Below are 23,322 nucleotides of genomic sequence, written 5' to 3'. Positions count from 1 at the left end.
TTGTTGTTGATTTCCTGTCTTCTTTCGTTTGGCCCGTCATGGGTTCCGCTACTTATGGAAGATAAAAATGCAGTTTGAGCTTTTGAGAAAGGGGAAAAGTTCATGGTAAGCAAAAATGTGACACTATGGTGTGGTTGAGTGACCCTGCCCCCGAACAAAGCCAGCTGCCAGCCACACCTTGGAGTGGCACCGCAAGGCCTTGAGTAACTGCAAGAGGGTGGTGCATCATCTCTCTATGATTTTTTACATTTAAATGTTTTTGTTATTTTATGTAACCTACCCAGGCCAAACCCGGATGGCGCTGGGCCAATTGTGCGCCGCCCTGTGGGACTCCCAATCACGGCCGGTTGGGATACAGCCTGGAAATGAACCAGGGTGTCTGTAGTGATGGCTGCAGCTGGCCATATACCCTATCCTATTTTAAGACCCACGTGCCTGTGGCCGAGGTAGGTCTCAAGGTGAACTGTCAACTTTGCTCTTATATGTCATGAATTTGTGACAGATGAGCTCAACTGACCCAGAGGGTTAACAGACAGCCACAGGACGACAGTACAGTATGTGCACTACAAGCATGGACAACATGAATTACAGTTCAGCATAGTATAGTTTATTCATTCTGACAATATTCATACAAAATATTATTTAGTTCTATAAGCTAATACAAAATCAATGACTACTGACAACTTTAACTGCTTTGGTGGATCCAAAAAAGGTTGTTGCATATTGTAAAAGGATGAAGTGCCATGGGCTGAACTGGAAGAAAACTACGAATTTGAGCACAAATAATAGGCATGTATGTATCTGAAATAACTGCAACCCTTATCATAATGGCTTCTAAAGTACTTCCATCCTGTCCCTTCATCCTGACTGCTGAATGCAGAATTTCAGAACATTCCAGGCCTTGGATTCACCATGTCCCTCGTAATCTTTATCAGCTGTCCAGTGGTGTCAATGTGTTACTGCCTCCACCCCCTCATTCACAGTTGGAGTTGGGCTCTCCTGACCCACCACCGTTGACAGCAGAGGAGTATCTATGTCGCTGGAGCTTGGTCGGGGTCAAGGCGTTTCGTTGGGTGGAGGAGCGAGATGATCGGGCGAAGCAGAAGGACAAGGACTTGGAACTGCTACATTCATAGTTCCTATCCTGAGAGAGGGAAAGACGGAGGGAGGGAGGGAGATAATGAAAGAGACTGTGATAGCATGTTCATTTATTGGGTATATTTGATCATTTATGTCTAAACCAAGCAAGCAAACTAGTATGTCATGTGGAATAACATACATTAGCCACTAAATTGAATATGAGTGAAGTTCAGTATGTATTCAGTGTGTGGATCCTGTGTTGGGCAGGCCTACTGTACTTACCTCCAGTGTCACGTTACTCTCCAGGCTCGGTTCTTTTCTGACAGCCTGGTTCTGACTGGGGCATATATGGCCCCGGCACGCTTCCTCTCTCTGCTTCATGAACCTCTGGTTCACAATCCTGGTGACATTGTCGTTCCTGTGTACTGGTGCAGCAGGGGGACGAGAGGGCCCTCGCTCTAGGGTTTTATGAGTTGGACTGCATTTCCCCTTCTGACCCCCGCCTGATGCTGATGCTGGGGCTGGCTTGTCTGCCCGACCACTCATTTTGCGTAGGAACTCAGTGACTAGGCCGTACCGGTTGGCCCCGGCAGGTTTGCTGGTGGGTTTAGTGTTTCCACCACTGCTCAACTCACTGTTTACTGTACTATGGTGGACAAGCCCTGGACCGGCTCTGGGATTGGTGGGGCGGGCCCATGTCGACCCAGCTGGACCACGATGGGACAAGCCCCATAAAATACGCTCGCTGCCTGGGGTGGCAGAGGAGGCGGTGGAGGAGTTGGGGGTTGTGGTGTTGGACATGGTGGTGGTGAAACCAGTTGTGGAAGAAGGGAAAGAGCAGGAGGGGGAGATGGAAGATGCAGAGGCAGAGTGTCTGCGATACAGTTTTGGGGAGGTGGAGCCAGACTTGGGCCTTTCTGTCCTACCTGGGAGCCTCTCCAGGGAAGTAGAAATCTGTTGAGCACGGGCAGAAAGCCGTGAAGGGGAGGCTCTCACTGCACCTATACTGTAGGGCCCATCCGTCTGTATACCCACACTCACCATCTGTGGGTGCATCTGGGTCTGAGTCCCTGAGGTGGCCACATCCACCGTCCACCCCCCACTCATGATCACCCTCCCCTTCCTCCTCTCTGGCGAACTGGAGTGAACTGCCTGTCGTAAGCTAGCTGTCATCTCCTTCATGTCGTCGCTCAAGTTAGCGGAGAGCCTCAGACATAGGGGAGTGAGAGAGCTTTGGGACGTACTAAGTCTGGTGGAGATTACACTGGTAGTACCATTTCTATCAGTGTTGGAGCTGTGCCTCAGATGAACCAGATGGACTCTCCTTGCAGACAGGGGACTGTAGTAAATGCGGAGGACGGTCTTCTCTGGGGCAGTGTGGCTCCTGTCCAGGGACAACTGGTCCAAGTGCAGATTGCGGAAGCTCGGGGGCATGATGGGATGGTCCCAGGTCTTAAACGGGTCCCCTCTGTCCAACTGAGCTGCCTCATGGCTGAGATAGCACCAGTTCTTCTTATTGGACCCAAATGTAGAACTTTCTGGTCTGATCTTATTTCCTGTCTGTGAAGAAATAAGAGTCTCTGCAGATTATGGTGGAAAGAACAGAGAAACACATGGAAAACAGCCATGTAAAAAAAAATGTCACAGACTCACTGGGCCTTGACTTGCATTTCTGTCTTTCTCCTGGCAACAGCTAAAATACTTGCAATAGTTTTTATTTGATTTAAATTGCTATTGTGTTTGCCAGGAAAATAATATTCTATACATTAAAATGTAATCATGGAGACCAGAAACCTGTTTTAAGTTATCATTCAACATGTGGTGGGAGAAACCACTTCCCCGTTTAGCATTTTGCACATTTATAGACGTACATAGGATGAACAGAATGTGAGGGTTTTACGATCGAAATGTAGCCTACTATTGTCTTTGGACAACTATCCTCAGACCACAAGCTCAGGAAGTAGAGTGAGTTACGAGTTCAAGGCGTTTCTTTTCTACCCACACTTCATTCCAAGTTTCTCTCCCACACTCTGCTTGTTATCACCCTCTTTCTCCCTTTCACCCTCTTTCTCCTTTTCTCTCTCCTTTTTCCTTCCTTGCTCTCATTTTCTTGCTCACACATTTCCCCCCTCTGTCTCTGTCTGAGTCTTGTGATGTCGTCAATGCACATGCCGGTCCAGCAGTGCTGCTTTTGGCAGTAGCCCCCACAAGAGCTTAGCCTAAATACTATGGCACAATTGATCTTATGATGGCTGTACTGATTGCAGGCAGGCCAGGGGGAAGCCCTGCCAGATAGAGGCCATCAGCTGGGCTTACTGCTGAACCACATCCCATCACATGCTACCAAACACAACACAGGACAGATGAACAAAAGACTTCCTTACCTCAGTCATCTCACTCTGTGTGTCCATAGGGTGACTTGGCTGGACTGAATAACCCTGTGCCCTAGTCTTACCAGTGTTGCACTCCATCTGAGTTATTACAAGGAATGGGAAGGTATTACAGTTTGTGATGATTACTCAGAATCAGGATATCTGTCTGATCCCCTCCTTGCCTTCGAACATAACAGCGGTGTATCCCTCATTCTACGGGACAATGTACTTAAAGGGCCACTTTTCAACCTCATATTCAATATCTCCAGCACAATACCCGTGTCTACATATGTGAAAACGGCGGGTTTCTATGTTTTGTAGTAAAACATCTAAAGTTACAAAGTGTTCATCAAAACGTGGGGAGAAAGAAAATAAAGATATTTCCCTGGTGCTGGAGATGAAGGATATGAGGTTTCAAAGTGGTGGAATTGCCCTTTAAGTACCATATCACAGTCATATCGACGTATGTAATTGGACAGTCACTTCATAGGCTGAGCCCACAGCGTGACAGTAGCATTAGCTTACCTTGGAGATTAAGCCGTTCCAGTCTGATGCCCATGTGGCCTTGGAATCCTGTCCTGCTATACTGTCCTCTGAGTCCTGCAGCTCTGTACCCAAATACTGCAGCAGCCCGTGTAGCATAGACATGGTCGTGGGATCTCTGCTCTGCAAAAACCAACAGTAAAACATAATCTTGGCTTTCATGATTACTTGCAGAAAGAAAATTATATATGAACATTTCAGTTACAGTATGTTGCAATTCATGTTCCCCTACATTCCCCTCCTCTCATACCTCCTTGCCCCCCAGGCCAGATCCCTTCCTCAGACAGTGCTGATGGAGGACCCAGAGCATCTTTAAGGTCAGCTGCATCATGGGGTCCATGCAGCTGTCCAGGTGGTCTGACTGTGTTGCCCATTTCACTTTCTCCTTCAGCACTACTGTGCACAGGCCTTCGCCATTTTCATGCTTGGCTAAGACCTCTGTGTTGTTCTTTGTTTCCTGATCAGCCAGGGAGGGGATGGTGATGGGATCCCCGTCAACCCTCAACTGTCCTCCTGGTGTCACCAGGCTCTCCACCCTCACAATTAAGGCCAACAGCATGGCCTTCAGAAGCTCCAGAGCCTCATACAGGTGGCCTTGCATGAGTGGGTCCAGAGCCAGAGGCTGGGCTTTACCCTGAGGGTAAGACTTTGCCCGGGGGAGGTGGGGAGATAAGGCAGGGGAGCTGTGGCCATTTTGGGTTGGTGAGGCAAGAAGTTGGATAGCTGAAGTCACAAGGCAGGCATGATCTCGCAAGGCAAGGAGGGCCTCATGATCTTTCACATTCAAGGCATTGGCAACACTGCCTCTGCATGTATCACTCTGCTGGTTGTCCAGGGGCTCCCGTTCCCCACCTACAGGCCCCTCTCGAGGGATCTGTTTGAGGGGACCCAGCCTCTCTGTCTGGGATTGGTCTCTATGCTGTATTTCAATCACCTCCTCCTGAGAACACTTAATCACGCATCTCCTCTGTCTCTCCCTCGCCACCTCCTCAAACTGGATGTACTCCATTGTCAAACCCCTTTCACCTTCCTCTGCATCCCTAAGATGGGCTGGTGGTAAATCCCCATGTTCCCCGACACCTTCCTGCAATGACTCCTCTTCCTCCTCTCCTCCTACTCTTCCACTATCCCTCATGTCGCTCATCTCCGCCCGGAGGCCACGGTTCTCCACCTCCAGCTCTACGATACGGCGGCTCAAGAGCGTTGCTTCCTCCTCCACCAGCCGCAGGTGAACCTTGACCTCTGCCTCCCTGGTGTGCGGGGACTCCTCAGAGGAGTGGGCAGCAGCGTCTACGTCTCCGTAGGCTGAGCGGAACTTTGCCAGTTCCTCACGCATGCCCTCACTCTCCGACACCATCTTGGCCAGCTTCTTGCACATGAGAGATGATTCCTCCTTGGCGAAGTGGAGCTGGCACTTCAGATCAGCACTGTCATCCTGAGGAGTCAAATCACACAGACATAAAGAATCCTAACTTGTGATATGCCGTCGTAAGCTATTTAAGATGCTAATAACATGATAATAACATTAAACTTTTACCTGAGACGACAGCTTCTTCTCAGTCTTGTTGGTTGGTGATCTGACATTTTTTCTCTTCAAAGAACTCTGTGGAGTAGAACAAATGTCAAAGAATGTTGAAGATTCGACAGTAGTATTCACAGCGTCGTTACCACCCAATGAAAACATGACGGAGGAGAAGATATATTTGTCAAATGTCATCCAACAATGAACCCCTCTTTCTTTCAGCTCTCCTCTCCTGTCTCCTTCCTGTCTGTCTGTCTTTGACCTTCATATAGACATTCTGACAGGAAATCAGTGTTTTCTCACAGCATCTGCAGTGTCCAAGAGACACAAACCAAGAGAGTCAAAGTACATATGTACACAAACTCACTATTTTTCTCTCTCAGAAAGTTCCATCAGAGTGCAACATTTCATGTATGAGTTGGTATGTTTACAGAGCTGAGTATGAAATGAATGTAGGCTGGTGTCACCGTGTCAGTCGCTGTCTGCAGCTTTGTCTGTTGGCAGGCAGGGGTCAGAGGTTAAAAGAACTAAAAATAATAATCTTACTGAGGCGTTGCAGTGGGAATTACGAATAAATAAGCACATTAACCTAACCCTATCTGTTGGTCTGTAAATGAACGAACCAGAGGCAGTGAATAGTGAAAAAACTATAATTGCCAGTAGTACTGTATGATTCTGTATTTTATATATAAATATTATGTGAGTAATTTCTACCCTTCTGGATTCAGTTCCATAAGCATGGCAGCAAACCACACAGACAACTTGCAGTAACAGCAGTTCTTCCATGTTGACTAGCTTCCCTTGTACTTGTCTGCCCAGATTAGGTAATCTAAGTAGATTTCCTAGTCAGGATCAGAGGGAGTAGCAGCTGAGCTGATGCCAAAGCACTGAATCCTGGATTAAACTAAAGCACGTGTTGATGGACTGCACTGCACTATAATAAAAGACCTGGGCTCCTCCATGGCCACCAGTTGATGACATTCAGTGATAGTATGCCAACATGCCAGGACCTAAACCACTAATTTTGATGCTGTAATACATCCTCCTGACCCAGATTTACCCATGCTTAAAATAACCATAGGAGAGGGAGAGGGGAGTCTTGAGAGAGCTATTGCTCTATTTTGGTCCATCTTTCTCTCTCGCTCTAGTCCCTGGTGCAACCTGGTCTCAGAGAATTTTGTATCATTCTGTACATAAATCCAGGACACTCCGTTTAGTATGATATGTTACATTTGGTATGGTGTGTATTCGTTTGTGGATGTCCATCACCCATTTCATATGATATGTTACAAATTACAATTCATATTATATTACCAATTCTAGCTAGGTGGCTAACTTTAGCTAGCTCGCTAATGTCAGCTAGGCTTAAGGTTAGGGTTAAATTTATGAGTTAGGTTAAAGGGTAATGGGAAGGGTTAGCTAAAGGAGTTGTTAGGGTTGAGGGTTAGCTAAAAGGGTTAAGTAACCATCTGTCTTATGTAATCATACCAAACGTAACATATCATACGAAATGGAGTGTCTCGGATTTATGTACAGAATAATATGAAATGCCCTGATACCAGGTTGCCTGGTGAGAAGAATGTCAGCTGTGCCCCCCATGTTCAGCCTCCTACATGCCACACCCCTCTACCACACCCACCGCCCAGCAGTCAGCTGCTAGCAATGTCCTCATTCTTCATCCCAGCAAAGCCCTAGGATCCAGTCAGGGTCATGTGTCACCTCACTTCAGAGTGACAGCAGGATGATGGGGGAGTACCAATCTGGGTGAGATGGGGCAGCTGTAGTGTATATACTAGTATATGAAGAAATAGGACTCTGGACCAGAGCACTGTGGGTTAATGGTGGGGTTATGTTTAAAAGGATACCACTGAGGGCAGTGGGTTAAACTAATACAGTGGGTGGTAGATAGTAGTAGTTGATGGGGGTGTATAAAAATAGTAGTACCTCTCTGGCTTTCTCCATCTCGGCCTGCAGAACTTGCTTCGCCACCTCCAGCTCCTGCTGCATCTCCCGCAGTGCCTCATTCTCCCACTCTAGCCGGGAGTTCTTCTTCTGCACTGACTCCAACTCATTGTGTAGGCGGAGGGATACACTCTTTGCTACCTGTAAACAGAAAAACCTGATAAAGCAATGACTGACAATAATTGTCCTCACTATAACTGCCTTCATTAGCGGTCGTTATTGTCGTAGTAGTGCATTCATTTCGTAGATTTTTTATTGGAAAACAAAAGGTCCTTTCTCAGATATTAGCCTAAAGAACAACAACACTGTTATTGATGTCGTCATTGATGTAATAAGGTGAATGAAACATCACTGGAGGGGCAACCTGTGATCAGAAACACCTAAAAGCCTTTTGCAAATCTGACAATAACTCTATCCTCCTGATTCCTGCTTACAAGCAAAAACTCAAACAGGAAGTACCAGTGATGTGTTCAATACAAAAGTGGTCTGATGAAGCAGATGCTAAACTACAGAACTGTTTAGCTAGCACAAACTGGAATATGGATTCAGTCGATAACATTGAGGAGTTTACCACATCAGTCACCGGCTTCAGTAATAAGTGCATCGACGATGTCGTCCCCACAGTGACCGTGTGTACATCCCAACCAGAAGCCATGGATTACAGGCAACATCTGCACTAAGTTCAAGTCTAGAGCTGCTGCTTTCAAGGAGAGGGACACTAATCCGGACGCTTATAAGAAATCTCCCTCCGACGAGCCATCAAACAGGTAAAGATTAAATACAGGACTAATATAGAATCCTACTATGCCGGCTCTGACGCTCGTCGAATGTGGCAGGGCTTGAAAACTATAACAGAGGGAAACCCGTCCGCGAGCTGCCAAGCGATGTCGAGCCTACCAGAGGATCTAAATGCCTTCTATGCTTACTTCAAGGCAAGCAGCACTGAACCATGCATGAGCGCACCAGCTGTTCCGGGTGACTGTGTGATTTCGCACTCCCGTAGCTGATGTGAGCAAAACCTTTAAACAGGTTAACATTCACAAGGCCAGACAGATTACCAGGGTGCGTGATCAGAGCATCCGCTGAAAGTGTCTTCCCTGACATTTTCAACCTCTCCCTGACCCAGTCTGTAATACCTACATGTTTCAAGCACACCATCATAGTCCCTTGAAAGTCATGTGCAATGGCTCACATCAACACCATCATCCCACACACCGGCCCAACAGATCCACAGATGACACACACTCTATTGCACTCTACACTGCCCTCTCCCACCTGGAAAGGAAGGACACCTACACTACATGACCAAAAGTCTCATTGAACATCTCATTCCAAAATCATGGGCATTAATATGGAGTTGGGCCCCCCCTTTGCTGCTATAACAGAATCCACTCTTCTGGGAAGGCTTTCCACTAGATGTTGGAACATTCCTGCTGGGACTTGCTTTCATTCTGCCACAAACATTTGTGAGGTTGAGCACTGATGTTGGGCGATTAGGCTTGGTTCCCAGTCTGCTTTCCAATTCATCCTAAAGGTGTTCGATGGGGTTTAGGTCAGGGCTCTGTGCAGGCCAGTCAAGTTCTTCCACACCAATCTCGACAAATAATTTCTGTATGGACCTCGCTTTGTTAACGGGGGCATTGTCATGCTGAAACAGGAAAGGACCTTCCCCAAATTGCTGCCACAAAGTCGGAAGCATAGAATTGTATAGAATGTCATTGTATGCTGTAGCGTTAAGATTTCCCTTCACTGGAACTAAAGGGCCTAGCCCGATAAACAGCCCCAGACCATTATTTTTCCTCCACCAAACTTTACAGTTGCACTATGCATTGGGGCAGGTAGCGGGTTCCTGGCATCTGCCAAACCCAGATTCCCCAGTCGGACTGTCAGATGGAGAACCGTGATTCATCACTCCAGAGAACACATTTCCATTGCTCCAGGGTCCAATGACGGCGAGCTTCACACCACTCCAGCTGATGCTTGGCATTGCGCATGGTGATCTTAGGCTTGTGTGCAGCTGCTCGGCCATGGAAAGCCATTTCATGAAGCTCCCAACGAACAGTTATTGTGCTCACATTGCTTCCAGAGGCAGTTTAGAACTCGATAGTGAGTTTTGCAACCAAGGACCAGACCATTTTTATGCGCTATGAAATTCAGCACTTGCCGGTCCCGTTCTGTAAGCATGTGTGTCCTATCACTTCAGTAAGGCCATTCTACTGCCAATGTTTGTCTATGGAGATTGCATGGCGGTGTGCTCAATTGTATACAGCTGTCAGCAACAGGTGTGGCTGAAATAGCCGAATCCACTAATTTGAAGGTTGCGTCCACATACATATAGAGTACATTCGGAAAGTATTCAGACCCCTTGACATTTTCCACATTTTGTTACATTATAGCCTTATTCTAAAATTATTTAATTGTTTTTTCCCTCATCAATCTACAGACAATACCCCATAATGACAAAGCAAAAACTGTTTTTTAGAAATGTAAATATCATATTTACATGAGTATTCAGATCCAATGACTCAGTACTTTGTTGAAGCACCTTTGGCAGTGATTACAGCCTCAAGTCTTCTTCTTGGGTATGACGCTACGCTACAAGCTTGGCACACTGGTATTTCTCCCATTATATCTCGCATTCTTTTCTGCAGATCCTCTCAAGCTCTGTCAGGTTGGATGGGGAGTGTCGCTGCACAGCTATTTTCAGGTCTCTCCAGAGATGTTCGATTAGGTTCAAGTCCAGACTCTGGCTGGGCCACTCAAGGACATTCAGAGACTTGTCCCGAAACCACTCCTGCATTGTCTTGGCTGTGTGCTTAGTGTTGTCCTGTTGGAAGGTGAACCTTCGCCCCAGTCTGAGGTCCTGAGCGCACTGGAGCAGGTTTTCATCAAGGATCTCTCTGTACTTTGCTCCGTTAATCTTTCCCTCAATCCTGACTAGTCTCCCAGTACCTGCCGCTGAAAAACATCCCCACAGAATGATGCTGCCACCACCATGCTTCACCTTAGGGATGGTGATAGGTTTCCTCCAGATGTGACACTTGGCATTCAGGCCAAAAAGTTCAATATTGGTTTCATCAGACCAGAGAATCTTGTTTCTCATGGACTTTAGGTGCCTTTTGGCAAACTCCAAGCGGGCTTTAATGTTCCTTTTACTGAGGTATGGCTTCCGTCTGGCCACTCTACCATAAAGGCCTGATTGGTGGAGTGCTGCAGAAATGGTTGTCCTTTAGAAGGTTCTCCCATCTCCACAGAGAAACTCTGGAGTTCTGTCAGAGTGACTATTGGGTTCTTGGTCACCTCCCTGACCAAAGCCCTTCTCCCCCAATTGCTCAGTTTGGTTGGGGGGCCAGCTCTAGGAAGAGTCTTGGTGGTTCCAAACTTCTTCCATTTAAGAATAATTGAGGCCACTGTGTTCTTGGGGACCTTCATTGTTGCAGACATTTTTTGGTACCCTTCCCCAGATCTGTGCCTCAACACAATCTTGTCTCAGAGCTCTACGAACAATTCCTTCAACCTCATGTCTTGGTTTTTGCTCTGTCAACTGTGGGACCATATATAGACAGATGTGTGCCTTTCCAAATCATGTCCAATCAATTGAATTTACCACTGCTGGACTCCGATAAAGTTTTAGAAACATCTTGAGGATGATCAATGGAAACAGCATACACTTGAGCTCAATTTCAAGTCTCATAGCAAAGGGTCTGAATAGTGATGTAAATAAGTTATTTCTGTTTTTTTATTTTATAAATGTGCAAAAATGTCTAAAAACCTGTTTTCGCTTTGTCATTATGGTGTAGTGTGTAGATTGATGAGTTGTTTTTCACACCGAGAGTGTGCAAATCTGTCATCAAGGCAAAGTGTGGCTACTTTAAAGAATCTCAATTATAAAACATCTTTTGATTTGTTTAACACTTTTTTGGTTACTACATGATTCCATATGTGTTATTTCATAGATTTGATGTCTTCACTATTATTGTCAAATGTAGAAAATAGTCAAAATAAAGAAAACCGCTGGAATGAGTAGTGGTGTCCAGACTTTTGACTGGTACTGTGTATATGTACTCTGACATTGCTTGTTCTAATATTTCTATATTTCTTAATTATTTAAAATGTGTGTGTAATGTTAGATATTACTGCCCTGATGGAGCTAGGAACACAAGCATTTAGCTACACCCGTAATAACATCTGATAATATGTGTATACGACCAATAACATTTTAGTTTATGTTGATTTGACATTATAGTGCATGGAGAATGGTCTTATTTCGATCAGGAAAAAATAAAGTAGATGCTATTTCCACTTGGAACCGGTAGGTTCGATAGACCTTATTTATGGTTTCAAAGCATGTAAAGGTAGTGGAATTATTAGGGAATTAAGATCAGAATAGGGTGTATCTGTAGACACACCTCAGCTACAACTTCATTTATTCGATCTCCACCCCAAACGAATAGCTGGTGAAAAGCATGATGTTCTCATGCTTAAAGGGATACTTCAGGATTTTGGCAATAAGGCCCTTTTATACACTTCCCCAGAGTCAGATGAACTCGTGGATGCCATTTTTATGTCTCTTTGTCCAGTATGAAGGAAGTTAGAGGTAGTTTTGTGAGGCAATGCTAACTAGTGTTAGCGCAATGCCTGGAGGTCTTTCAGTCCGTTGTGTTAACGCTAGTTAGCAATTGCTCTAGGGCTACTTAGCAACTTCCTTCAAACTGCACACCGAGACATAAAAATGTTATACACGAGTTCATCTGACTCTGGGGAAGTGGATAAAAGGGCCTTATTGCCAAAATCCTGAAGTATCCCTTTAAGTTCAAGGTCAGAATACTCATATAGAGAAAAGTGCATAAAAAGGGAATTACGTTTAATTTGCACGCACTTAACTCGGGTTGGAATTTCCCCCTAAATTATTATATTGTGGAAGATATTCATTCTCCCAACGAGAAAATGTATTAAACACAGATACTATACTTTTGTTAAAATATCTACTTTTTAAACTTGGTGGTAACACACAGAAAGAGAAAATCCATGTGTTTGAAAAATGTAAGGAGTGAAGGGGGAAGCCAAGGGTATCAAATTCACTGCCATGCGGCTGGTTGGTATTCTATTACAACACACAGCTGTGCAAATAAAATCAGCATTTCAACCTCCAACAGAGGAATCAGCCCACATACCAGTAAACTTTCCACAGTGATCTGCTGGGTTATTTGGTAACCCAGCATTGGGTAAATATTGGACAGAACACACACTGGGTTATTCTGACCCAGCCAGTTGGGTTGCGTGAATATCCCTACATATTCACGCATGTAGGGGATATCCTGCTTTCACTGGAACAGGCCGGGATCCACGCCTTTTGCGTGAAGAAAATACGCCAGAAAAGGGACCTGAAAATCTGAAGCGAGCGAGTAAACTCCCACTCCCTTCCATTCATTGGAAAATAAAATTGATGACCTATGATTAAGATTATCCTAACAGGACATTAAAAACTGTAACATCCACGAGACGTGGCTGAATGGAGATATGGACAATATAGCGCTAGCGGGATTTTTCATGCACCGGTAGAACAGAGACGCTACCTCTGGTAAGACATGGGTGGGGGTGTGTGTCTTTTTGTCAATAACAGCTGGTGAGCGATGTCTAATATTAAAGAAGTCTCGAGGTATTGCTCGCCTGAGTATCATATGATAAGCTGTAGATCACACTACCTACCAAGAGAGTTCTCATCTGTATTATTCGTAGCAGTCTATTTACCACCACAAAACGAAGCTGGCACTAAGACCGCTCTCAACCAACTCTATAAGACCATAAGCAAAGAAGAAAATCCTCACCCAGAAGTGGCACTCCTAGTGGCCGGGGACTTTAATGCAGGCAAACTTAAATCAGTTTTACCACATTTTTACCAGCATGCAACCAGGGGGAAAAAAAATCCTAGACCACCTTTACTCCACACACAGAAATGCATACAAAGCTCTCCCCGCCCTCCATTTGGCAAATCTGACCATAATTCTATGTACCTACCGCCCCAACAGATCCACAGATGACGCAATCTCAGTCGCACTCCACACTGCCCTTTCTCACCTATGTGAGAATGCTGTTTATTGACTGCAGCTCGGTGTTCAACACCATAGTGCCCACAAAGCTCATCACTAAGCTAAGGACTCTGGGACTAAACACCTCCCTCTGCAACTGGATCCTGGACTTCCTGACGGGCCGCCCCCAGGTGGTAAGAAGAGTAGGCAACAACACGTCCGCCACGCTGATCCTTAACACTGGGGCCCCTCAGGGGTGTGTACTTAGTCCCCTCCTATATTCCCTGTTCACCCACGACTGCGTGGCCAAACACGACTCCAACACCATCATTAAGACACAACAGTGGTAGGCCTGATTACCGACAAAGATGAGACGGCCTATAGGGAGGAGGTCAGAGAACTGGCAGTGTGGTGCCAGGACAACCTCTCCTTCAATGTGAGCAAGACAAAGGAGCTGATCGTGGACTACAGGAAAAGGCGGGCCGAACAGGCCCTCATTAACATAGACGGGGCTGTAGTGGAGCGGGTCGAGAGTTTCAAGTTCCTTGGTGTCCACATCACCAACAAACGATCATGGTCCAAACATACCAAGACAGTCGTGAAGAGGGCACAACAAAACCTTTTCCCCTTTCAGGAGATTGAAAATATTTGGCATGGGTCCCCAGATCCTCAAACGGTTCTACAGCTGCACCATCGAGGGCATCCTGACCGGTTGCATCACCGCCTGGTATGGCAACTGCTCAGCACCTGACCGTAAGGCGCTACAGAGGGTAGTGCGAACGGCCCAGTACATCACTGGGGCCAAGCTTCCTGCCATCCAGGACCTATATAATAGGGGGTGTCAGAGGAAAGCCCATAAAATTGTCAGAGACTCCAGTAACCCAAGTTATGGACTGTTTTCTCTGCTACCGCACGGCAAGCGGTACCGGCGCCAAGTCTAGGCCCAAAAGGCTCCTCAACAGCTTCTACCCCCAAGCAATAAGACTGCTGAACAACTCATCAAATTGCCACCGGACAATTTACATTGACCCCCACTGGTGATCCCTTTGGTACACTCGCTGTTTGTTTGTTATCTATGCATAGTCACTTCGCCCCCACCTACATGTACAGATTACCTCAACTAGCCTGTACCGGTGCCCCCTGTATATAGCCTCCACACTGACTCGTTACCGGTGCCCCCTGTATATAGCCTCCACACTGACTCGGTACCGGTGCCCCCTGTATATAGCCTCCACACTGACTCGGTACCGGTGCCCCCTGTATATAACCTCCACACTGACTCTGTACTGGTGCCCCCTGTAAATAATCTCCACACTGACTCGGCACCGGTGCCCCCTGTATGTAACTTCCACACTGACTCTGTACTGGTGCCCCCTGTAAATAACCTCCACACTGACTCGGTACCGGTGCCCCCTGTATATAGCCTCCACACTGACTCGGTACCGGTGCCCCCTGTATATAGCCTCCACACTGACTCGGTACCGGTGCCCCCTGTATATAACCTCCACACTGACTCGGTACCGTTGCCCCCTGTATATAACCTTCACACTGACTCGGTACCGGTGCCCCCTGTATATAGCCTCCACACTGACTCGGTACCGGTGCCCCCTGTATATAGCCTCCACACTGACTCGGTACCGGTGCCCCCTGTATATAGCCTCCACACTGACTCGGTACCGGTGCCCCTGTATATAACCTCCACACTGACTCGGTACCGTTGCCCCCTGTATATAGCCTCCACACTGACTCGGTACCGGTGCCCCTGTATATAACCTCCACACTGACTCGGTACCGGTGCCCCCTGTATATAGCCTCCACACTGACTCGGTACCGGTGCCCCTGTATATAGCCTCCACACTGACTCGGTACCGGTGCCCCCTGTATATAACCTTCACACTGACTCGGTACTGGTGCCCCCTGTATATAACCTTCACACTGACTCGGTACTGGTGCCCCCTGTATATAACCTCCACACTGACTCGGTACCGGTGCCCCTGTATATAACCTCCACACTGACTCGGTACCGTTGCCCCCTGTATATAACCTTCACACTGACTCGGTACTGGTGCCCCCTGTATATAACCTTCACACTGACTCGGTACTGGTGCCCCCTGTATATAGCCTCGTTATTGTTATTCTTATTGTGTTACTTTTATTATAACTTATTTTTTTGTCTGCTTGGTAAATATTTTCCTCTTCTTGAACTGCGCTGTTGGTTAATTAAGTAAGTATTTCACGCTAAAGTCTACACTTGTTGTATTCTTGCGCATGTGACAAATAAAGTTTGATTTGATTTGATGTTGGGTTGTTTGGATTATCCAAACATGGGCTATTTCAACCATTAGTTGGCGTTTTATTCACTTCATGCTGGGTTGACCCAGCAGCTGCTTAATGTAATCCATAGTTTATTTTCAGAAGGTGTGGCCTATTAGGGGCGTGGCTTTCAGGTAATCCCACCAATGAGAGTAAATGTCATTCCTGTTCATCAGGTTAAATTTGTAAATTACAAATAAACATTTTCTTTAATATTTTTGCACATTATACATTTTAATATTAAATGAATAACATTATTGCACTGAACAAAAATATAAATGCAACATGTAAAGTGTTGGTCCCATGTTTCATTAACTGAAATAAAAGATCCCAGAAATGTTCCATACGCACAAAAAGCTTATTTCTCTCAAATGATGTGCGCAAATTTGTTTACATCCCTGTTAGTGAGTATTTCTTCTTTGCCAGGACAATACATTCACCTGAAAGGTGTGGCATATCAAGAAACTTATTAAACAGCATGATCATTACACAGGTGCACATTGTGCTGGAACGACAATAAAAGGCCACTCTAAAATGCTCAGTTTTGCCACAGATGTCTAAAGTTTTGAGGGAGCGTTGACTTCAGGAATATCCACCAGAGCTGTTACCAGAGAATTTAATGTTCATTTCTGTACCATAAGCACCCTCCAACTTCGTTTTAGAGAATTTGGCAGTACGTCCAACCGGCATCACAACCGCAGACCGCATGTATGAAGTCGTGTTGGTGAGCGGTTTGCTGATGTCAACGTTGTGAACAGAGTTCCCCATGGTGGCGGTGGAGGTATGGTATTGGAAGGCATAAGATACAGACAACAAACACAATTGCATTTTAACGATGGCAATTTGAATGCACAGAGATACCATTTTTTAAGGTATCTTTGACCAACAGATGCATATCGGTATTCACAGTCATGTGAAATTGATAGATTAGGGCCTAATGAATGTATTTCAATTGATTTATTTCCTTATATGAACTGTAACTCAGTAAAATCTTAGAAATTGTTGCATGTTGTGTTTATATTTTTGGTCAGTATATTTACATATTCTAACAAAGTGGTAACTATTCCAACATTTGGATATGCATAAGCTCGTGAGGAACTCATACACTTGTGTAAGCCTTGTTTAAGCTACAAAAAGTGTCAGTGTTCAACCTTAACATACGCACACTGGAAAACAGCATCTAGTGGTTTAAGTGTAGACATTGCTGCAAGCATTTAGATAATATCCCCATAATCTAATATCGACATAAAAGAAGGTTTGTGCTCTCTTGACAAGAGTGGTGGTGTTGTTGGTCCATGACAAGTGCTCAATTACGAGGAATTTAACTTGTGACTCTCTACTGCAGTCCTGTTCATGTGGATTGGGGCATGTTCCATCCTCTGCTTTTTGAAGTCAACAATCACTCCTTTGTTTTGCTGACATTGAGGGAGAGGTTGTTGTCATGACACAATGCCAGTTCACTTAGGTTCTCCCTATAGGCTGACTCGCCTACAACCGTGGTGTCGTCAGCAAAATGGATGATGGAGTTGGTGTCATGCAAAGTCACGCAGTCGTGGGTGAACAGGGAGTAGAGGACTGAGGACACACCCCTGGGGGGCCTATGTGTTAAGAGTCGGTGTGGAGGAGGTGTTGTTGCCAATCCTCACAGCCTATGGTCTGCCCTTCAGTAAGTCCAGGATCCAGTTGCAGAGGGTGGTGTCGAGACCCAGGGCTCTGAGCTTGGTGTTGAGCTTGGAGGAAACAATGGTGTTGAATGCTGAACTGAAATCAATGAACAGATGTGTTACGGCCGTGTGAATAGCAATGGAAATTGTATCTTCTGTGGATCTGTTGGAGTGGTAGACAAATTGGAGTGGATCCAATGTGCCTGGCATGCTGGCCTTGATGTGGGCCATGTCCAGCCTCTCGAAGCACTTCATCATGACCGAGGTTAGTGTTACAGGACGCTAGTCATTTGGGCATGTCACTTTGTTTTTATTCGGCACTGGGATGATGGTGGTCTCCTTAAAGCATGTGGGGACTACAGCCTGGGACAGGGACAGGTTGAAGATGTCCAAGAAGACGCCCACCAGCTGGTCAACACACTCTCTGAGGACGCGACCAGGGATATCATCTGGGCCGGAGGCTTTGTGAGCATTCACTCTTTTGTGCGTTTTCAACTCGATATTAGGAAGGTTTTCTTAATGTTTTGTACACTCAGTGTTCCTCAATGTTGATGGATGAGTCCTGAGTGGGTGAATCTTTGAACATATTCCAATCAGTATTCTCAAAACAATCCTCCAGCATCTCACAGCGCAGCTCCTCCATCTCATCCTGGACATGACACCAAAGACATCCTCTCAATCAGCATTGTCAACAGCGCCTCACTTTTCTCTGTGTTGGTGGCTTCCTCTTGTCTTGCTGCTTGTAGGTGTGGAGTAGGAACAGAGAGACATGATCTGATTGGCTGAAGTGGGGGCAGGGGATGGCTTTGTATGCGTCACGGAAGTTTGTGTATACATGTTCTAGCCCGCTGGATCCTCTTGTGGGGCAGGATACATGTTATTGATATTTTGGGAACATTTGTTTTAGACAGGCTTGGTTAAAAGTCACCCGTGACAATAAAGACTGCTTCCGGGTGAGAGGATTCTTGCTGGCTAATGACCTTGTAAAGTTCATTGAGTGCCTTGGTGTTTGTTTGTGGCGGTATGTACACAGCTGTGATAAAAACACACATTCATTCCCTCTGCATATAGTGTGGTTGGCATTTTAGCATCAAGAAACTCCAGGTTGGTTGAACAGGAGCTCACAATGTGTTCAACTTCAGTACACCAGTAATTGCTTATGAGGAAACGTACCCCTCCCCCCCGACTATTACCAGAAGCTGCCGTTTGATCCATTCAGAATATGGAGAAGCCATCTGGTTGATTAGCAGAGTCGAGGGTATTGTCCGTAAGCCACATCTCACTAAAAGCAAAGACACAGGATTCCCTGATGTCCCGCTGCGATTGCAGCCTTAATCGGAGTTCACAATATTTACTTTCCAGCGATTGGACATTAGCCAGCAGGATACTAGGTAGAGGAGGCTGTGTAGGCCGTCTTTTAAGCCTAGCTAGGAGTCCCCCTTTCCTTCCTTTTCTTTGTTGCCGGCAGTGCCTTAGGTCATCTCGGCCAGGAGTAACAGGTAAGCTTGCTGTGCGGGGGAACAAAGAAGCCAATGTAGTATTCTAGATCTGGGAGGCTGAGAGATAAGTTTGTAGCTTCCAATTCATGATCCAGACGTGTTCTCAGTCGTAGAAAACTATTGCACGGACATTCTGATCAAACAAACGAATAATTGATGCAAAAATAGCCTTAAAAAGGAAAGTCGAGCAGGAACCGTCAAGACACGCGCTCTCCTCAGCGCCCTCATCTCATCACAGGTGCCCAAAAATAGCTATCTGAAAGCCACGTCCCTACTAAGCCACGCCTATAGTCTTCTGATATGTTTTTTTTTAACAACCCAACTAAGTGACCCAATACCTGCAACTCAACAGTTGGGTCATCCAAACAACGCACTATTTTGTTATGTGCTTGATTTAATGTCTCTGTCACACAACTTCCACCACAACAAATAAACACAAACAAAAGCTGCCACACACACAAGGATTCATTAAAATACCTACTCCAAATATTTTGAAGCCCATCTGACAGGATTTGGCTGAGCCATAACATTGTTAAATACTGTAATTACGAGCCATAACATTGTTAAATACTGTAATTACGAGCCATAACATTGTCAAATACTGTAATTACAGTTTAATGTGCACTTATAAAACTAAGACATAGGATGTGAGCAGTACAGTTGCTCTAAAACGTTTTGGACTCATGACACAGTAGAGTGGTATTTGGTACAGCCATTCAAGGGGCTTTTCAAGGGAGTTTTTACATTGACTGGAATACTAATGACTCACTCGACCCCACTGATAACATTGTGCAACATAGCAAGAGATGGAGGGTACAATCCTTATAGGAGAAAGATGCCTGAAAATCAAAAGTTGCTTTGAGTGAGCACTCCACATGCGCACATAGCTGCGAGAAAGAAGGAGTGCTGAAGCACCCCCTGAAAAATCGGGCAAAAAAAATATGAATAAACCTTTTTCACAAAAGCAGTGCACTGTGCCTTTAACAGTCTTGTATTAGCAGTTCGATATAGCCTTCTGTAGCAGCAGGGGGAAAAAATGTAGCTTGGCCTTGCAAACCTTGTTGTAATCTGATAGCCAGGGGTTCATTTAATTGGGAATTGGGAGCCCTCCTTTTTCGTGACCAATCGAAACCAAAAGCTGTTTTATTGCTATTCAAATATAGGTTGTGATAACTGTAAACCTAATTGTATTTCCATTTATTCGCACAGTAGGCTAATGTCATTTTGGTTTCATTTGGTTTCAACTTGCTATTTAGAGCGTTTCCCTAAAATACATTTTGGACTTCGAAGACAATAACAATTGTAGGCTAACAAATGTGCATTGTCATACAGTGACAGAATGATAATTGAGATAATGCAGCTAATGAATGATTAGTTGGGATAACCTTTTTAACTTCTTGGTGTAGTCCTACCTGCCTCTGGTATAATGCGTTTCCACCTCTCACTCTATCAGTCTTGCTTGTCCATCTTCCTGAATTAAAATGAGATATTCTAGCAGATCAATCTAGCTGGAAAAACATAATTGAATATTGCTAAGTTATTTAGCTATAGTGTGGATGTAGAGCTTTTTATTTGTATAGAATGAGCACCCAGATTACAACATGTTGGTTGGAAGTGCCAGAGACAGTGACACTGCTGTTATAGTAAACTGTATGTGTGGTTCCACAAGGGTGACTTCATTTAGCCTATGACAAGGGGTCTGCAACCTTTTTCATTAGCGTGACAATTTACAATTGATCCTACAATTTCTAAAGATCTGCGTGCCAGTTATGATTTTCATATAAGCATTGTAGGATACTCAACTCTGCCCAAAAGATGTATCACATTTTTCTTCATTCCTTGATTGAGTTTGTTTGTCTTTCTGCATCCTTGTTGATTGTAGGACTAAGTCATTCCTTTGATGTATACCTTTTATTTAAATGCGTGTTTAGGATTTATCTGGCATAGTTTGCATTCGCAGTCAGCTTCTTTTTTCTTTTTTTTTTAGCTCGGATTACTTTCACATTGATATCGGTATTTGAATTCGGCCTTGATAGCGTGTATTATGCATCTATTTCATGTTGCATTGTATGCTCTGTTCCACAAGTAGGCTAAATGAGTCAATGTTGACTATGTATGATGAGGTTGAGTAGTACATTGTACACGCCATTCCACAGACCTTTAAACCTAATATAAACCTAATTGCGGTGATAATGTCTGTGGGACATTTTTGTTTATTTTTGCGGTTCTCCAAATAGCATTTTAGTGTTTCAAAATTGTGTAGAAACCCAGTAAATGAGCTTCAACTGTTGGGTGTATTTCTACACACCCCACTTTGCCATAACCTAGGTTTAGCTGAACTGAAGCCACTCACACACACACACACACACAGACAGATGCTTCACCTTGACGTCGTGTTCCAGGGAGCGGACTAGTTCCCCGTCCACTTGGCCTGTCTGGGCCACCCTGAGGCTGCGTCGCTCGGCCTTTCGGAGGCGGTACTGCAGGATGCGACACATCTTATTGGCCTGCTCCAGCTGCAGCCGCAGCTCCTGCAGCTGATACACCTCATCCTCCAGGAACAGATCCCGCATCTCCAGCATCTCACAGCGCAGCTCCTCCATCTCATCCTGGACATTACACCAAAGACATAATCTCAATCAGCATCAGCAGCAGCATCATCAAGAACAGTATCACCATCATCATCAGGCTACTTTATTAGGCGACTTTATGCACAACCAAGTGTCAGTTCTTAAGGTGGAACTGTTTAATTCGTTTTTTTCTTAGTCAAGCGCCTAATGTTTGTGTGTGTGTATCAAATCTGATTTTATTTGTCACATGCAGCGAATACAACGAGTGTAGACGAATGACCTTTCAAACGTTGCAGTTTTAAAAAGCAAGATTCCGGGAGTACCAGTACCAGATCAATTTGCAGGGTTCTACTTTTTGTTTTGCTTTACCGCAACCTTGAACAACCCAGGTTGGGATACACACCCACTGTGGATATTGACTTTTGATGCTCCTTGAGTGAGCGTGCTGCTCCTGCAGTCACGTGTAAGTAATTAAGGTTGACACGGCCAATTACATCAATATTTAATCGGCTCTGCTAAGAAAAGTCTGGCCCTCTTACCCTGACAACAACTAATGTCAAGAGCGTGACTGCGTTGATGTTTCAATAGTCCACTTCAGTATTAAACTCTATTCAAATCAGTCGATATTCAACTTATTTTCTTTATGAAAAGGGGGGTCAAGACTTGAGGAAATGTGTTAAATAATAAAAGGCCTCGTTTTTACTGGTAATGACATGACAATTAAGTGAATCGTCTTACTTTCAAATACTCATTTTCTGATCTCAAGTCGTCGTTTTCTCTGACAAGATCCTCGTGCGTCTCGTCCATGAGCTCCCCGGTCAGTTCTGAATAAGACAGGGATGCTACGCTGACATTCAGCGAAGGAAGAAGAGACCCTCCACATCCAGGAGATGTCCAGGGATGGTTTCCACCCCTACCAGAATGCATGATGGAATTGTCATGTGATATGCCTATCCGTGTGAATGGGTTGCCTCCAGTACTCATATCGGAAACACTGTTTAGAGCATTCCCACTCAACCTGTCACTATTTGCATCTCCGTCTCGAACACTTGATCCAGTCTCGCTGCTTGGAGACAGAGTGTCCGCAGAAAGTTGGTTTTCCTCTGATGCAGTCCGAAATCCCTCCGTGCAGTCAGACATTTCAGAACTGCTGTCCGATGATGATAGCTTCCCCAAGACGCAATCTGAGTCCTTGCTCAAATCCCCCGAAGCATTTCTGGCATCAGATAGTTTCCTAAGTGTGATTTGATTATTTTGGCACTCGGTAACGCATGGCACGCCATTTCCTGTACACGTCCCTTTCTCCGATTTAATTTCATTCCCTTTGCCCACGATGCGCCGTATAGTCCCGGTTGACCTGGATGAGCCTGGGGCATCTTTGGTTTGCACACTCGATGGGGTTCGATTCTTCTTCATGCTGAAAACGTTTTGCGCCTTGGGCTGTCTTTGTCCCCGGTGCGCCTGTTTTGGCACGGGACTGTCACCATCCCTGCTGTTCATTTCTTGTCCTTTTTTATTGAAAGGAGTGCATAAAACGAATAATTTCCCTAAATTAATATATAAAGTCTTGTTGTTTTGTTGAGTCCAACAAAATAAACAGAATTGCCACAACTATTTTCTGTGGAAGCCAAAATCCAGACTTTACGCACAGAGCGCGCATGAATGCTGTGAAGTACGATGTGGATCTCTCCTTCTTTCGGTCAGTCGATCAAGTGGTGCTTGATTTAAACTGGGCCAGATATTTAAGCACACCCCGCCCATTTTTTAC

At 45.2% G+C, this 23,322-nt stretch overlaps 1 protein-coding gene across 2 annotated transcripts; it reads right to left on the bottom strand.

The window, feature by feature from the left end:
* Positions 1-585: 585 nt before the first annotated feature.
* Positions 586-23,290, bottom strand: LOC110492743 (uncharacterized). 2 transcript variants are annotated; one of them, XM_021567203.3, is made up of 9 exons: positions 22,293-23,290; positions 21,369-21,593; positions 7,462-7,620; positions 5,533-5,598; positions 4,246-5,430; positions 3,978-4,118; positions 3,465-3,551; positions 1,363-2,640; positions 586-1,144 (listed from the first exon to the last, which is right to left on the bottom strand). In XM_021567203.3, the coding sequence occupies exons 1-9, from the start codon at positions 23,052-23,054 to the stop codon at positions 974-976; spliced, it is 4,074 nt and encodes a 1,357-aa protein (XP_021422878.3). In that variant the 5' UTR covers positions 23,055-23,290; the 3' UTR covers positions 586-973. The 2 variants fall into 2 exon arrangements, with proteins under 2 accessions (XP_021422878.3, XP_021422879.3); XM_021567204.3 differs by lacking the exon at positions 3,465-3,551.
* Positions 23,291-23,322: the final 32 nt, after the last annotated feature.

This window comes from Oncorhynchus mykiss, chromosome 16 (assembly GCF_057628025.1).
Source record: "Oncorhynchus mykiss isolate SJ-2025 chromosome 16, ASM5762802v1, whole genome shotgun sequence".
NCBI classification, from domain to species: domain Eukaryota; kingdom Metazoa; phylum Chordata; class Actinopteri; order Salmoniformes; family Salmonidae; genus Oncorhynchus; species Oncorhynchus mykiss.
The sequence above is the reverse complement of the archived record's forward strand: the minus strand, read 5'-3'. Positions and strand labels throughout refer to the sequence as shown.

What these genes read in the sequence shown, in the direction of transcription:
- LOC110492743 (XM_021567203.3), bottom strand. Translation starts at nt 23,054, where the DNA reads ATGAACAGCAGGGATGGTGACAGTCCCGTGCCAAAACAGGCGCACCGG. An exon ending in CCCTGGAACACGACGTCAAG is followed by an intron (nt 7,621 to 21,368) that starts GTGAAGCATCTG and finishes TTCTGTTTACAG; the next exon opens with GTAGCAAAGAGTGTATCCCT. An exon ending in GGAACGGCTTAATCTCCAAG is followed by an intron (nt 3,552 to 3,977) that starts GTAAGCTAATGC and finishes GTAATAACTCAG; the next exon opens with ATGGAGTGCAACACTGGTAA.